Source organism: Aedes aegypti, chromosome 2 (genome assembly GCF_002204515.2).
Source record: "Aedes aegypti strain LVP_AGWG chromosome 2, AaegL5.0 Primary Assembly, whole genome shotgun sequence".
Classification (NCBI taxonomy): Eukaryota; Metazoa; Arthropoda; class Insecta; order Diptera; family Culicidae; genus Aedes; species Aedes aegypti.
This window is the reverse complement of record NC_035108.1, coordinates 340,803,459-340,821,623: the sequence shown is the minus strand read 5'-3', so window position 1 is coordinate 340,821,623 and position 18,165 is coordinate 340,803,459. Positions and strand designations below refer to the sequence as shown.

Genomic DNA, 18,165 nt, shown 5'->3' with positions numbered 1-18,165 from the left:
TTCCACAAAAGTGGTGGCAAGACTCCCCCTTGGGGGCATCCGCAAACACTCAATTTTCGAATCGCTGCTTGACGCAATGTCGAGAATAGATGTCGGTTTTTGAGCATTTGATGAATCCAATTGGTAATCATTGTAGGTAGCCCATGGTTTCGTGCGGCTTCCAATATGGCATCGAAAGACAAGTTATCAAAGGCACCCTCAATATCCAAGAAGACACCCAAGCAGAATCTTCTGAGCGAATGCTTTCTCGATATCGTATACAACTTTGTGCAAAAGAATCACTGTGGACTTACCAGATTGGTAAGCATGTTGATTAACATGAAGAGGCATGTTTGTCAGATGGATCTGATGATCGATAATGCGTTCCAGACATTTCAGAAGAGACTGATTGGTCTAATACTCTTCGCATTTTTCTTCGACGCATGACCTCCTTTCGGGACAAACTTCAAAGTAATGTATCACGCCAGGATCTAGGAAAATACCCGGTAGCAAAACTGCTTACAAGTAGCTTTTTCAAAACATGTTTGATTAGCTCAAATCTCTTCTGAAGTTGAACAGAATAAATCCCATTTGCTCCTGGAGATTTGATGGGAGTAAAGCTACCCATCGAACCGAATCAATAGTCACGATACTGCATTCATGAATAGACATTTGGTTCAGCCGTAGATGCTATGTCCACACCGTTAAAGAGCTCTTCATCAAAAGTAGTAAAGTCACCATTAGGTAAGGGAGTTTCGTTCACTTGGAAATCCTTAGATTTTGCAAGGATTGGCAACTTCACTCAAACTTGGAAACATTTGTACAAAGGTTTCTCCAGCCGGATCGTTCAGCAGATCGAAAGCTTTCTTGAAAGCCTTGCGACTTGAACGACTTTGATCCGGCTGAACGGCATCTGTTCCAACTCATTTTACTTTGTTTCCCTTGTCTAGTCAGAGCGATAATTCCACCACATGGTCCCTCTTGTAGTCTTCACAGATCGCAGAGGACATGCTTCTTCAAAAGCTTCCATAATGTAGGATGTTGTAGACAACTTGTAGTATAAACGACATCATCCAAATCACTTGTATTTTCAACGGATGAAGATTATCCATAGAATTTGGTCGCAACTAATTCAATGTACAGTTTCCAGTTTTTTGAGCTGGGATTCCTAAAACGCAAAGTCTGTGTAGTTACATTTGAATGTTGAATATAGAGATGATCAGATAATATAGGACAGCTTCTACGCAATTTGCGTTTTGTTCTTATTCTTAAGGATCATTATCGTAGAAATAGTAAAGCCAGGTAAAACCTATCGTTCTTGATGATTACTAGCCCTTAATAAGTGCATTCGAGCAGTACACTTCTAAATTAAATATTGCATCACACAGGTTACTCTCTTGATTGTTTTCTAAAGGACACCTTTTCGAAATTTTTGTTTTTGCGGATACATTTATCCCATCATAATAAAACTTCAGTGCTGTCAAAAAAGATGCTATCAGCAATGATTTACTTTTTCCACCAAACTACTTCAAATCGAATCCAACTCGTATGGTCCCGTGACCACTTGGGAAAGGGCAGCGAAGCGCATGGCGTACATGACGTTTATCACATAGCCATTGGAGGCCATCGAGTTTGTGCCACTGCTGTTGTTGTTTTCAAGTACCAATTACATATCAATCATAGTTTGATGGCTGCCAATAATGTCGTTAGTAGGGCAGAGCTAATCAATCAGAAGCAGTAAACTTTAGCGGCAATTATCGCCCTAAAGTGGATCTCGATCGTTGCACCACATTGAGTCAGTCAAGCAGTTTAGCATTGCCAGCGGGACGGGTAAGCCTTTGATCCTTTAAAAACTTTTCTGCGTGTAATCTAAGCGGAACGGCTAATTGCCCTTAGGCTCGGTTGTGGAATACAGTCGACTACTTACTTAGTTGAACGAGGTCATCGAAGCACATTCGTACATGATAAGAGCGCTCTGTGCATCTCTCGTTCTATATCAAAGAGCAATAGTTGTACGGAATGTGTATTACTTGCTGTATACACGATTGTTATTTGTAAAACATGTAGACTGAGTCGTAATAAACTGTGTTTCAATTACCACCCACGCTATGTGCAAGTTATCACGGTTCTGCATTTACTGTTAGTATATAAAAAATGACCAGCAAAATTGTAATGCCAGTTTTTTCATACAGTTGTTCTGCAGCTATAGGCCGATAAAAAAATCGTTAAACGAACATGTTTTCAAGTACATAATACAACCTATTCTTATAAAAATTTAACATAATTTTCATAAGATTTGCAGGCTCAAATGCTTTGAGGCATTACAAAAACGATTAAAACTATTTACAAATACAATGTTAAAACATAGCAAACTAAAAATAAAATGTTAAAACATAACAAACAATATTAAAACATAGCAAAGTTTGAAGAGTACCTAATGCTTGTATTACATGTATCAAATAGTGTTGTAAATACACAAACAAACTACAAAGCTTTCAAAATACCTTAAGGCCTATCAGATTGATTGGAATTCAGACACACAGCCTAAATGCATAATTATTTTAGAATTTGCCTTGGAGAAACTGATGATTTTTTTACGCAAACAGATGCTGTTTGAACAAAATGCACTTCACTGTGGTTTACAACGAATTAAAATTATAAAAATATAGATACTAAAATGGCGTATCCACCCTAGATTAAACATTAAATAATGTGGAGAGCATGTTTGTTGGCTATATTGTTCGATAATAACGTTAATTGGAGCACCGTGCATTATAGCTGGTAAAATGCGACCAAGAATCGATACCGCTACCTAAGATGACGCACTGTGCTTTGCTGCTTGTGGGTGGAGGCTCGAGGGTCATCGTCACCCACTCACTGTTGACACATCAATTATTCACTTTGCTGCTGTTAAGCTCTGAACGCAACAAGACCGCACCTGATTCAAACGTCTCCGATATCTGCTGGCGCCGTTGATCGTCGGTAAACCTTTTTGTGTAAATATCACTCGCTCTCTCTTACATCAGTGGCTAGCGAGGTTAACGACTGCCGTTAGCCTTTGAAAGGGTTGGTAAATAAATAGCTAGCAATTAACAGCAGTTGATCGTGTTCCTTTCTAATATAGTATGATGTATAGCAGTGTCAACTGTATCAGGCATCAGAAGTGTGGCTCCAGAGGCACGTTCTCCGCCAATCGGGATATTTGTACCATCGGCATTCTTCTACTTCGAATTACGTCCTCACTGGGACAGGGCCTGCTTCTCTGTTTAGTATTCCATGAGCACTTCCACAGTTAATGCAAGCTTTCCTGACTCTGAGTCCAATGTGAGGTACCTAAGAATAATTCTAGAATAACAAATCTTACCTGATAAATCACATCAATCTCTGACGTTAAGCCCGAATTCCAGCTTGCACCGACAATATACCATGCCCACACAGTTACGGATCACCCACAGTGACGGATCACTTTAGCGTTCAACATCGGATAACTCGCTCAAAACATAAACGTTGACGTAAAACATATTTTTCCCATGTTATAAGATTTGCCTCCTAGCATTTGTAAAGTTAAGCACAACATTCAACCGCTTAATAACGGTGTATTTGACATATGTTTAGTTGGTACCACACAGCTATCATTATATGGTCGTTTTCTATAAGAAGTGCCGTCAGCATTCATAGGCTCCAACAGGTGGTAAAATTCATATGTTATAGCATAAAACATGCTTGTTCGCTTCGATTTAGTGTGAATTCATCTTTAGAAAACAGTTTTCTTGATTGTTGATTCTAAATACCGAATATTAGCACTTCTAACTAGTGATCCATAATATGGACCAGGAAATGATTGTTTACCACGATTATGGATCACTACCAAAGAATGTAGATTTCTACCATTTTAAGCAATTGGATTCGACATTTTCAGACAAAAGCACAAAGGATAATACTAATACAACATCAAGGTTGGTAAATTTCATTTTTTAGCAGACAAAAATGGGTGGAAAACTTGGTGTGGAGAGAAAACAGTTCATGTCTCAGTTACTACAATGCAGTATCACAAAAAAGGACATTTTACTCTTGTTTCCAGCTCTAACAATGCTATTTTTTGCAGTAATATGTGACACTAGACTGGCCCACCTTAGTATGGGAGAAAAATAAAGTTGTAAAATTCCACGGGGCACCCACCAGGATTATTCTTTAGGGTTAGAGGAAGACTTTCTGAAAGTTTCAGCTCATTTGGTCGTTCCATGAGCTGGCGCAATTGAATTGAAGTTAATATGGGATTTTCAGCTCCAACATATAGGAAACAGCACATCATCTTCTGTTTGAGTCAGGAAAATTGTTGATCGCGTTCAATTGAACCCAGAATGTCAAAAACACTACTTGATACTATAGCAAACAATATTGTAGAAGGTTGTATGATGATTAAAATTGATCAAGTTGGTGTTTTAACTATCTGAAGTAGATTTGCAATATTACTTAGTATTCCTTCAACTTAGCTGGGTGGTAGCCACTAAGCGCATCATAGCCACCTATGACGCTGGGCGAGCTGCGGCACAAGGTGCATGCACATGTGTGATTGTACGGGAGTGCTGATCTAAGCCTAATTTTCAACAACTGGAAGCTTAATGAAAATGAGCTTAAATCCAGATACAACCTTCGGCAACTATGTTCATTAGCGTATCAACTAGTGAATTTGTCATTCTGGGCCCAATTGAACGCGATTAACTAGTGTACGAGACGAAACAGTGACATAGGGTCAATTTTCAATATATTTGATACGAATATTCCATACAAACTTTGAATTGAATGCGCCAGCTGGGGGAGCAACCAAATGAGTTGAAATTTTGAGAGAGCTTTTTTCTTACCCTAAGGCACATATCTAGGGGGTGCCCCGTTGAATTTTACAACTTTTTTGTTTAAGGGCCAGTCTAATGTGACACATTGTTAATTTTCACCAAATCATGCAATACAGATGCATTGAGTTTAAAATCTCTTGATTTTGCGCACTGATCCGTAATATGTCACAATTTGATCCATAATATGAAAATTGATCCATAATATGGTTTTCAGAAACCGATGCAATTTTTAATTTTTATGGAATCCTATGTAAATATTACACTCAAAACAGTTTACTAACCGAAGTTCCAATTTGAAACGATTCAATTCGTGCTTTTCAATTAAAATTTTACGTTTTCCATGTCGTTTTATTGAATTTTATAGGTTGGACTCCACACTATTTGATCCATAACTGTGGGGTCATGGTACCTAGTATGATTTATATCAGTCTCCACTGTATGCCCACTGAACAGAATTCCATTTTGTACTGACAATCATGTTTTCCTTCTTTTGTTTCCAGGGAAGAAACCAAATCTAAAAACATTTCAAGATGTGCAATCACTCATACAGCAAGGTAAGAAACGCGAAGCCAAACTAGTGCTAAGGGAAAATTCGTGGCCCACCAACTCGCCGATCAGGTCGCAGCTATGGCCGGCACTCTGCACGCAGCACCACGTCGGCAAAACGATGCTGGATGGCTTCTACTGGGATATGGTGAATCAGGTACGTTCCTCGTCCGTATACTTAAGCAAGATTACACTGAGAACAAAAATAATATTTTTGTGTGTCTTAAGGATCAAATCTTTAGTCTGTAGTAAGTTTAGAGTTACTGAATCTGATAGCGCTCTCAGATTTTTTAGTAATATAATATACCAAATATGCAGAACAGGACTTAACAGCCATTCCATGAAAAACCGATCTAGTGGGTCACCGAATTCCGTGAAAATTTGCAACAAATTTGTTCCTCATCCAAAATTTGAAAATATTGTTCCTTATCCGAAATAAGGATACACGTGTTTTTGGATTTATTTTTTTATTAGGGTGACCAGAAAAATCGCGATTTTGCAAAAGTTTTATTTTTTATGTTTTTTAAAGCACAACTTTTAAACCGCTTGACCGATTCTGAATTTTCTTCGATGAAATGAAAGTTAAAGATTTTGACTTTTCAAAAAAATATAAAATTTCACAAAAATTGTTTTTTTACATAAAAAAAAACAAAAAAATCCGTTTTTTCGTGTTTTGAAGGCCTCGGGACCAAACGGGCTATTGCTATTCTTATTTTTTCTTGAAAGTTCAGTAAATTTTACGTTTACTGTCAAATTTTCAACAATATTTTTTTTTTTTTTTGTTTTTGAGATATATATTTTTGAAAATAAAAAATGAGTCATTTTTCATCCGCACACAGATCTCAGTGGAATAGATTTTTTATTTAAAAAAAAAGTCATAACTTTTGAACAGTTCAACCGATTTCCAAACTTCTTTTATGGAATGACTTAAGATTTCAACTTTTCAGAAAAAAAATATAAAACTGGTTTTTTTACAAAAAAAAAATATTAAATTTTTTATAAAAAACTAGAATTTACTGAGCTCAAGTTGAGCTGTTCAAAAGTTATGATTTTTTCAAAAAAAAAAAAAAACTATTCTGCTGAGACAGTGTGTTCCGATGAAAAATGACTGATTTTTTATTTTTAAAAAAATATATCTCAAAAAATAAATAAAAAACATACATCGCTGAAAATTTGACAGTAAACGTCCCGAGGCCTTCAAAACACGAAAAAACGGAAATTATTGATTTTTTTTTTATGAAAAAAAAAACAAATTTTGTGAAATTTTCTATTTAATCCAAGAAAATTGAAAATCGGTCAAGCGGTTCAAAAGTTATATTTTTTTTTAAAATAAAAATTTAGCAATATCGTGATTTTTTTGGTCACCCTATTTCGGAAATGGTAACCCTAATAAAAAAAATCTAAAAACACGTGTATCCTTATTTCGGATAAGGAACAAAATAGCAAATTTTAACGGAATTCGGTGACCCACTAGATCGGGTTTTCATGGAATGGCTGAAAATTGAGTAGTACACATTTTTTTTAAATTATGAAATCGTCGTCGTTTTAGTCTTATTATTCCTAGAATGCTCGATCCTATTTTCTCTCAGAATCCTTCACCTGAGTCGATTTCGGATCGTCCATGGGGCGTTCGAAAAACGAGAAAACCCAAAAATCGAGTTCTGCTACGATTTGCGTACAAATCGTATCTTGATTGGACCATGATTTCTCGATATTTCGACTTTGTCCGGTATTGGGTGCTGTCCGGCACTGGGGGATCTCCCCCTACACATTTTTTTTTAAATTATGAAATCGTCGTTTTAGTCTTATTATTCCTAGAATGCTCGATCCTATTTTCTCTCAGAATCCTTCAGCTGAGTCGATTTCGGATCGTCCATGGGGTGTTCGAAAAACGAGAAAACCCAAAAATCGAGTTCTGCTACGATTTGCGTACAACAGTTTTTGCAATTTCGTAAGAGGACCCTTGAGGGTATCAGATATTAAGTCAGAAAATCCGAAAATTGTTCAATAATTCGTTATGCAATTTAAAAGAGTTACGTTATGAAAAATCGTTGCGTAGCAAAGTAGGCCATTTCATGACAGATTGGCGTGATGAAAAACAGCCTATTACTAGGAGAAATTGCAAAATAGAAGTTCAGTTCGGAACAAGTTGCAGGAAGATGATGTTTACAGCACGAGTTAAAGGTAATGCAGGCGAGTGCTGTAAAAATCGATTTATGCAACCAGTTGCGTACAACATTTTTTGCCATTTCTGCAAATTGTTGTGTATTGATTCATTACGCATCTCTAAACAATTGCGTAATGAAAAAAACGTTGCGTAATCGTCAATATCAGGGTGCCGACTACCTGAAAAATCCTGGAAAGTAAGGGAATGTCAGGGAATTCAATTCTAGAAAGATTAGCGAACTAGGCAAAACTGACAAAATGTACACAATTCAAGAAAATATAGCGTTGAAATTATAGCTTGATTGTCTATTCCCGGCACTTCAACTTTTCCCCTATCGATAATTTAACTATTCAAAAAACGCAACTTTGTAGAAGACGAAACTTCACTTCATGCAAAACCACACACTGTATTGATTACGCCTGTATTTTTGTTTATCAAAGTGATGGGCGCATCTGAAATCGAAATCAAAACACGGCGATAGTAAACGGCGACACTGCCAACAAAAAATAAACAAGGCGTACGGTTCAAAAGAACGGTAGTTCTTTGTGGTGAGCGAATGAGTCATAGTTCTTTTTTTGAGAACGGTAGTTCAGGCAGAACGGTTTACTGAACGCGAACTGCGAATGAACGAACACAGCGAACGTGGAAGAGAACCGTTCGGTATGCATGCTTGATCGTTCTCGCCGATCGAACGGCAAAGAAATGAAGAATGAATGAAGGAATGAAGAACGATTCACCCCGCTCTTGAAATGCCCCTCCAACGTCCACCAGACGCTGGTTACGAACGATTCGGTGCGACGAATGACCAATGATTGAAAAATGTATTTATGTGAGTGGTGATTCCTCATCGCTTCGTTTCAATCATTCCGTTCATTCAAAGTTTGTCTGGATTTTCTGGATAAGTATCAACCACGGACGGACAAAGCTTGGCGCGCAAAGGGAAGCCCAAAGAATGAACTTATATTTTCATTTTAAAATTAATTGAACAATAAATCGTTTATACTGCGGTTGTTAGGAAAGTTTTCCGGTCTGCAGTAGCCGCAACTGTCGAAGTTCTATTGGACACTTAAGGGGACAAGATCCGTCATTGATTTCGGGATTTTCAAAAGCAGTTTTTCCGTTCAAATACAGTGAACACATTTTCATCGAATAATCTACAGTTTTGATCAGAAAAACTGCTTGATGATGATGACGATGATTACGATGACGAATTCTTGGACTTTAACATGCATTCTGTCAATAATTGAATTAATCTAATCATAATATGCTTGCAGAGAAAAATAATTTGAAAAACAACAGAAAACAACCGTCAGGATTGTCGGAATATCCTTGAAGTTAATTGATGATATTTCAGTGAAAGCAGTAAGGTCAGTTGCGGTAGTTTTCGGTTGAACCGTAAATCGGAAAGTTTTCTTTAAAATAGCAAAAGTAATTTCCAAATGATGTATTTTGTTCAATTTTCTCTATTACAAATTTTCTAATCAATAATATTTCGACTTTGGCTAAATAAATCTTTTATGTGTCGTATTACATTGTCCTGTAAACGAAATGAAAAAGATTTTTCAAAAGAACGAAAGAACGGTTCAAAAGAACTAGTTCGCTTTCGAGAACGGAACGAACGGAACTGTTCATTGAAAAGAACTGTTTTTCCCATCTCTAGCGTACATGGCGGGCTTAATTGAAACCAGAAGGTAAACACGGCGCAAAGGTAATGGGTGACACTGAAAATAATATCGATTACAGGCTCATAACATTGGGCGATACTGGAATTCTCGAGTGAGTTTTAGGCGAAACATTATAAGATTTTTTAAGTACGAAATTGCTAGGGAAATTGTAGGAGATGTGTGTGGTGTTCATGAGGATTTTAAAACTAGGTTTATGAAATGTGAATTAAATAGAAAAGGTTGAAGTTTGAGTGTATTTTCGCCAAATGGGATTAAAAATTGTACATGAGAATTTCATTGGTTATTTTCTAAATGTTATTGGTTTGTCAGATAGGTTCTTATCGCGAATCCCTCTTAAATTGTTGATCTAGAAAGCCAGGGAATTTCACTAGAGGTCAAGGAAAAATGATCAATGATATACTACAACATCAAACTAGTAGATTGTCTTCAATGCAATCGATTAGGCCAACACATCAGTACAATAATCATTATGTTAACATTGAATACGATTTCCGCTTGAAATAAGTAAACCAATCTTTCAAAATAGCAGCTTATCATCGAGAAAACGCTCTTATCCACACTAGAGTAAACTCTGCTTTCCTACCTATACTTAGTCTCAGAATTTATTTTTTCTGAAACAAAAAACATATTTGACCAATCTCTTCGACGTTGGCCTAGATCGCTTTATTTATTTTTTTCAAATTTGATGTGCTCTAGATCAACGCATTGCCCATTTTTGTTACGTTCTGCTCGAAATCTTGAGAAAACTCCATGCAATCATGCCCATCTTCACAAGTTTGCTCAAAATGTAGAAGTAAAACTGGTAAACCTATACATGAAGAAAAACAAATGAGATTTCTTGTATCTAGGTAAAGATACAACCGTTTCTCAAATTTTCAAAAGTTCCTGAAAATTTAACGTGTAAGGTTTAAAAAAAATACCATTGACTTCAATTTCGAATTTCCTAATTTATTGAAAATTGCTGAATTAGTGTTCAAGCGTTACTTCAGGATTGTGTCAGGATCCACATTTCCTCTTTTTTATTTATTTGTTTCTAAGAATACAGGTACTCAGGAAATTTTCCAGAGGTTTGGAAGATTCTTCTAAAGATGCCTCATGAAACTCCCTTCTGAATGATTTCTCAAAAGAAAAGCTTTCTGAATAGTTACTCAAATGAATTTTTTACTAATTCAGAAGATCCATTGAGTGCAGAAATTATAGAAATTTGGTTTCAAAGAATCTCCGTGATAATGCATTACAATTTTGTGAGAGTTTTTGGAGATATTCATAGAAATTCTTGTCGTGCTTCAAACAAATGCAAGGAAGGCATCCGAAAACTTTTCCTTCTTTTGTGAATGAGATTTTCAGTCCTAGGCTGGTTTTTCATATCAGAAAACTTATATTGAATCCCTGAATGCATTCGTTCAAGAATCTATAGATAAATTCCTTAGGGAAGAAAACCTAGGCAAAATTCATATCGGAATCATAAAATAAATTACCTGTAACGAATCATCGTGAAGTGTTCCTGAAATATTGTCAGGAACTCCAAATGCTACTCTGGGAGAAATTCAAGGCAAAATGGTTGAATAAAATTGAGCGGCCCTAACGCAAAGGGACGTTTTGGTCGGTTTTGAGTAAGATATACTTAAAAATTATCTTGTTTCTAAGCTTTCCAAAGATATTTTAGGTTTTTGTTGCCCAACAGAAAAAAAAAATAACTTAATTCGCAGAAGATTGGCATTTTTTTGGCTCACATACAATTTATGTGGGATGAAAAATTGCAAAACTGAAAAACTTGAAACTCAACACTAGGTTTTTGTCACTTACACCTGCTTCTGTTTCTAACCCCCTCAATTCTTAACAATTCTTAGAGAAAGCTCTGGATTGAGGAATATTTGGATTTGTTTATGGAGGAAAATGTAAAAGTTCTTAAAAGAGTTAATGAAAAAATTCCTTATGATCTAAAAAAAAACATTAGGAGAAAGGAAGCTTCTGGAAGAAATCTTAGAAAAATTTCTCGAGAAGTTTTTGGAGAAAGATCAAGAATAAAAAAAATACGTTTAAGAATTTCAAAATAAATGTCTAGAGAAATATATGTTGAATTTTCTGAATCAGTCCTCCGAGATATTTTTCAGCAATGTCTAAAATTTTACCTTGAAAAACGGTCAAGAAAGTTTGTATGACAGTATGAGTAAAGTGAAAGTTTTTGCTCAGTTTATTGATACGGCCTATAACATTGATTTATGCAAATAGTTGATGTATCTTCAAAAACCGTACTTATTTCAGTTCAAATTAATTAATTCAGTAGTCTGGATTTTTTCCTAAAACTACTGGAAGGTCAGGGAAAGTCATCAGGGAATTTTATATGTTTATATAAATATAGTTTCTTTAATAATCTTAACCAATTTTTAACACGCTTTGTACTTTACTGTTTTCTGGGAGTTAAAGGATGTTGTATCAGCAAATTTGGCTATAAAGGATAAATCCCTAGAGTGATCTAGTGTCAGAAAATTGTTGAATATTATTGATTTTTTTATGCTCTACCAATATTAGAATAGTAAAGGATACCAACACACAATTTGTTCATAAAAATAAGGATTTCTGTAATGCGAAAATAATGCTTAACTTCGATGAATAGTTTTTCTTAGGAGTTTTTGGAAAAACTAATTTGTTCTTCAATCAAATGGAATTGGTAAGGTTTTATATTTTTTAGCATTGTAGAATGATGATAGTGGAACGATGCAAACCGATTACAATTTTATCAATAAAAAAATAAGATATAGAATAAACAAGGTGTCAACTTTATAAAATGAACAGTCCTTAAGTATTCCTTAACACATAAATTTTGAATTCTGTACAGCCAGATAAACTGATAAACTTGGAAAAAGGTGACTGAAATCGTGAAAAAATGCATTTTCAATAGTCAATATCTTGAAAAATGGTATTTTTAAATATGCAATGAATTCAGCAACCCTAAATTAAGTAAATAACGATATTTTGGTAAAAAAAATGCTCCGCAGTGTAACAAACCCAGCTAATTAAGCAATTACGCTCGCTTCTCTCTTTTCCTAATTGCAGGTCTTTGGCACAACGGAACTGCCCGAGAAACCGATCATGCTGCCGCCCTTCGTCGACTCCACCCACTGTTTGCCGTACCACCTGACGCGGAAAGGCCGGGCGGTGGCGGATCGGGTCGTCAGCGTTCTCGGCTACGCGTGCCCCGACATCACCTACAGTCCCACGCTGTATCCCATTACTGCGATCCTGCTGCACTTCATGTCCGGTGAGTTTCGCTTGTTGCTTGATTTTTTTTTTTTCAATATTGCGTTGGAAGTAGAGGGAAGGGTTATAATCTTTTGTGGGATGGATGGATAATTTCATCGATTAAAAGAGGATTAGCTGCACTTTCGAACTAGCCGCTAGCTTGTAATCTCATTAATGGAGAGTAAAAAGCAGCCCTTAACCGGGAATTAAACTGTCAGCAATAGCAGTGGGTGGAACTATAAATTGAACTGGCAAACATGATTAATTGATCGGATTTTATGGAGAACATTACCCCATTTTTTGTATTTGTGTGTTCAGCTTTGCTGTAGGCAATTTCTTCAAATAAAAAACATCTTCTTTTTTTAGTGTGAGGTCATTATGCCCTTCATTTTTCTTTCATTGCTTTGAATTTTTTATTTCATATGTTTTCTTCTGTGACTTCTCAAAGTACTGGGTTTTAGTAAATTAATTTCTCTGCATACATAGAAAGCATTTGTCTATCACACATCATTCTTCTTGAAAGTTCAAAACATGGAAACTACACGTTTGCTGTCCAGATTTGCATATTGCACCGCAAAAATATTACAACGGAAAGTTTCGCACATCAAAGAAATAAAAGCACCATCGTTAAAATCCCTTACATCTAGGAGTACCACAAGCTTCTCTATCTTCTTTGAACCGCATTTTAATTAGCCTATTTGTACATGCACGGCTATAATTACCATTAATCTTCATTTAAATATTTATAAAAGCAAATAAGAGCTCGGAACGGTTTAACAGCAAGACGATTGTTTTGGCGTGCCGGCGATGACGTTTTATGGGCATTCTGTGTAAGCATACCAACGAACGGATGGGTGGTGGTGGTTGACAGCAGCATTCAGTAGGTTTATTTTGCTTTTATGAGGTACGACGATAATTGTTGCAGAATAAAGGTTACTGCCAACCACCCTAACTGTATCGAAGAGGCCCCCAGATACGGCGCAGTTCCGTTTATGTGGGCAACACGTGTAAATTGTACTAAACTGTTTGTCAAACTGTAATAAAGTTTGTTTGTGCTTCGGCGGGCAGGAATTCTGTTTACCGATGTGAGATAGAATTTCATTATCATGCGATAAAAATAGGTATACTCTAATTTTTAATCAATGCCACCGAAGTCGTATACGTATATTCGGGCTCACAGATGAGTTTGGGGTTGGTCGTGGAGTTTTTGCTGTGCACAAATGGTATTGAGAAAATAATGTGTTTTTGAAGTTTTCTGTCCAGAGTAGATTCATGTGGTAGTAAGAAGAAACACTAAAAAAGAAATGTGTGCTAAAATTTTCGGTAGAATTATTTGATTTTCTGAAAACAAAACGGCCTATGAACAGTAACATAGGTTCAACAGGAATCCAAAGTTGTTTCGAATTATAGACCGAATTGCCTCAAAAATGATACCAGAGAGACAACACTCCTCAACTTTTTAGGAAACCATTAACTGTAGTTTTAAATGTAATATAATCACGTTTCGTTTACCTAATAGCTTACGATACAATTGCTACTCAAGCTAAGTAAATCGATCTGTACAGTACAGCTTAACATATCTTGTTTTCACGCACTGCTCAGGGCAGTAAATTCCGAATAATAACAAACGATGACGACTTCGACGAACAGTCTGCTTTGTGTCTTGTGCCACAGAAGCGCCTGTGTGAACATCAAAAGATGGGTGTGTTCTAGGCATCGGAAAAATTTCGCCAAAAATAACAGAAAATAAACTCTGTATTTAAAGACAGCTGAAACACATCAAACAGAATCGCAAAAAGGCATACACAAGTCATTCTGTCTGTTTGCAAGCCTCAGGCGATGCAAAAAAATCCTGTTCTGCTCAAAAGGCAGCCTTTCTCTGAGTATGCCTGTTGAATAGTATTAGTTGATACGATTAATTAATTCGATTGAATTAGCAGAAATCCCTTTTCCTTTTTTTTTGGTGGATTGACTATAGCTCGAATTAACGATTTTTTTCTTTGGAATTGCAAATAAATGGCCCGTAAACAAATATTGTTTCCAATGTTTGGCCCGCGTTTCAAAAAGGTTGGGCAGGACTGGTTTGAACATCGGAAAGAGTTAGATGACTTGATATTCATTCTAAAACTTGCATCAGTTCATAGGAGCAGATATATCTATAGGTTTATAGATAATGGCCAGTTCTGACCGTGTAATAGGCTGTAGTAGTATGAGTTGATCATCAGTGTTGTTGTGGTAAGCGGCCCGCAAAATTAGACTGATCGAATTCACTTAACACTAGGGAAACATTCGTTCATTGCAGCTCCTGATAATATGTTTTATTGGACGTTTTCTTCTCCTGTCTCACCTTGCTCTTTTTTTTTTTTTTCTTGTAAGACTCTAGTAGATACTCAAAAAATTCCAACGATGTCCCAAGAATCCTATCAGAATCACAAATATTCCTAACGAAATCCTACATTTCACAATTTACACCGGCATCAAAAAAAAAACAAGAAATTCAAACGATCAACTTCACCAAAGATTTTCCAAACTCCCTGAGAATTCTAAAGAGTTCTTTGTGAATAACAAAAGCATTTATCGGAATATTCATAGAAATTCCAGAATTTACACTGGATTTAACATTAAACATTTTCAAATATGTCTGCAAAAAATAGTTAACTGAACAGAACACGAGAATCCAAAAAGCAAAACACTGCTGCACACGATTAAAAAGGTGTTTAGTATAGCAAATTGTGACAAAAGTGTTTGTCAACCGGTGGTCCGCGGACTCCTAGGGGCCGTGATGACTTTTCAAGGGGTCCGCGAGGTCATTGAGAAATAGTGTTTTTCTTGATTGATGAATTAATGTAGGATATCTCATACTATGTTTGTTACAAAAATGCACTCAATGTATCGAACTCATTTTTTCATCTATAACTACGCAATTATTAACAAACTACTTTTACATTCTATCAATAAGAAATTGCACACGAGATTTAATTATAGTGCAGGCAGGTTCTAATTCTATTTAAATGTTTCTGCAGAGTAAGCTTGAAAGTGAAACTGAAATCGTTTCTAGAGTATCCATAGAAAATCGTTGCGAGTTATGATTTTGCAAGTTCACTGGTGAGATCGTCGATAACTTCTTCTGTACCCTGGCAGTTATCGGCCGGATAAAACTGTTTTCCTTCAAACCACTTCGGCTGATATTTGTAATAGAGATGTTTATTAGATTTCTGCAAAGTTACCTGATAGATATGTGACAAGGTTTTCAGAGAGGTCTTGGAAACTTGGTAGGTGTACCAGTTATGGACATAATCGTTCCCTATTTCGCCATACGTGATAATTTGATTATTTTCAAATTTTTAATCATTCTGTGTGTTTAAGTAGTTAAATATTAAAAATTCATCCCACAGCTCCTATGAAGCTAATCAGAAAGTCCCTTCAAGCATTAAGAGATAGCATGATTTGCGAGGTCTTCTCGAGTTTTGGATGAATTTCTTGAGTGAATCTTGTGAACCTAAAGAACTTTTGTGAATATCGTATTACTTAGTCCCGGGAACTTTTATTTACTTTGGCAGGAGATTTTTGGGGATTTGTTGAAAGCTACAGGGCTGATTTTTCGGTAGAACAATATGTACCGTTTATAAATAATTCATAACGCTAAGTTTCAAACGATTTTACCGAGAAATCCCTTAATGTCGAAATGAATTATGGAGATGCCTAAAAACTATCGAATTGCTATCGATGCATAGCTAAATTTCTGACCGATTGACACTAAAATCGCTATATTTTGTTCATACACAACTGAGTTATTAATGTTCAAAATCGTCCCCAATTTCGTTACTCGTCCCAATTTTCTTACTCACAAAGTACACCCCAATATGACTAGTTAAGTCTTTGTCATATGTCGAAAGATGTTCTAACAAATCATTCTGAGATCTTTGGGAGTTTAACATGAACATTGATTTCAAAAGCATTCATTTTTTGGGGTCCGCGGGTTGTTTACATACCTGCAAAGGGGGCCGAAGCTTCAAGAAGGTTGAGAACCACTGTACTATTGGATATGTATTTGGACGGCCCTATAAAGCATTGCTGTTTCTGCAATTTGAAGATGAATAGTAATTGTATTTTAAATTTTATTTGTTTAATTTCCTTGATCAAAATTATATTGAGTCTTGTAATTACCAATTGTAAGCATTTATGGTGAAATATGAAAAAAACGTGTGAACTTTCACTTGAAGAAAAATGTGAATAAACCTTCACTCGGAAAAGCCAACCTTGTGGATTTTCATTATCCCAAACAAATTCAACCATGAATGGATCCTCCACGCTTGGATGGCATCAATTTCCATACTCCATCAGTGAGAACCAACGTTGCCTTAGTTATATAGCCGAAAGCTGTTTCTTTTATTCTTTCCACCATGATATATGCTTCTCAGAAGAAATTGGTCCTGGCTTCTCCCATCAAAAGCGAAAGTTTATTCTCGGAATCAATAAATTTATTGGCTTTTGCTGCTTCAAGTTTGGATTCGCTTTTTAAAAAGAAGACATAGAATGTAAGCCGATTTGTACGACGAATCGACATACCGTCTGGCAGCATTTTATGCTCAACCACCGTAATTTTCCACTTCACCTGAATAATGTCAGGAAGCCCTGGAAGAAATGCTACTTTTGTATCACCAAAACCCCCGTAGAGTTGACTTACCTGTCCGGACTTTATTGACGTGTTTGCTCCGTCAATAATAAACAGCCTGGTGTAAATAATCATTCACCCATTGCATGTGACACAGAGAGACTGATGTGCCACACCGAATTGTAGAAGATGCTAATCTAATCAAATCATCACGATCGGACAACCCGGGGCTGAAGTCTCCGCTATCACCATACCTCCACTTCAACCGAACTATCCGTTCCCGAACCCTATCGAACAACACTAAATATTTTCCTTCCTCCCCACGTGAGCCGTTGTAGGATTTGTTAGTGCAACGACGATCCGCCGTAAACTGGAAACCGGATGCCCTTATTCGCGCAAAGAATCCGATCTACAGGTACTCAAATTCATATTGGTACAGAGCACTGTTTTTACATCATTTTGGTAAAAAGCTATCAACTTCTTCGTGGCTTTTACGTCTTCACTGGGACAAAGCCTGCTTCACAGCTTAGTGCTTTCTTTGTCAAAGTTACAATTTTCACATTCGTATATCGTGTTGCAAATACTATGATTCTCTATGTCCGGGGAAGTCAAGGAAATTTCCTTAGCGAAAACATCCTGGACCGACCGGGAATCGAACCCAGACACCTCTAGCATGGCTTTACTTTGTAGCTGCGGACTTTAATAACTCGGCTAAAGAAGGCTCTAAACTATAAAACGATATATAGAATTTGAAATAGTTTATCAATAACGAAGGTCATGAATGTCATCTGTAGCCGTGATTTTCATCAAAATCGATCGAATATATACATTGACTTAAGACATATTTTGGCCTAATCATACTAATTGTCCATTTATAAATTGTCCAAATGTACTCTAATACATCTCAATAACGACATGAAGGATTTGAGCTACCATATAGAGCTTTAAAATTCGGTGTCAAGTGTTATAGATGATTCCTACAACATTATTTATTTACAAAGTATTTTAAATGTTCATAGAATTAATTAACCTATTGTGAAAAGAATACTCTGTACGAATACGAAATTGAGTCACTTT

The 18,165-nt window shown here is 36.2% G+C and overlaps 1 protein-coding gene across 9 annotated transcripts in view; it reads left to right on the top strand.

Moving 5' to 3' along the window:
- LOC5573096 (TBC1 domain family member 24) overlaps positions 1–18,165 on the top strand; it is a 207,353-nt gene that overhangs the window by 130,372 nt on the left and 58,816 nt on the right. For all 9 annotated transcript variants that reach the window (XM_021846097.1, XM_021846098.1, XM_021846096.1 and 6 more), the window contains 2 exons: positions 5,333–5,535; positions 12,288–12,492. In XM_021846097.1, the coding sequence (XP_021701789.1) occupies positions 5,333–5,535; positions 12,288–12,492 (408 nt within the window). The remainder of the gene's footprint in view (positions 1–5,332; positions 5,536–12,287; positions 12,493–18,165) is intronic.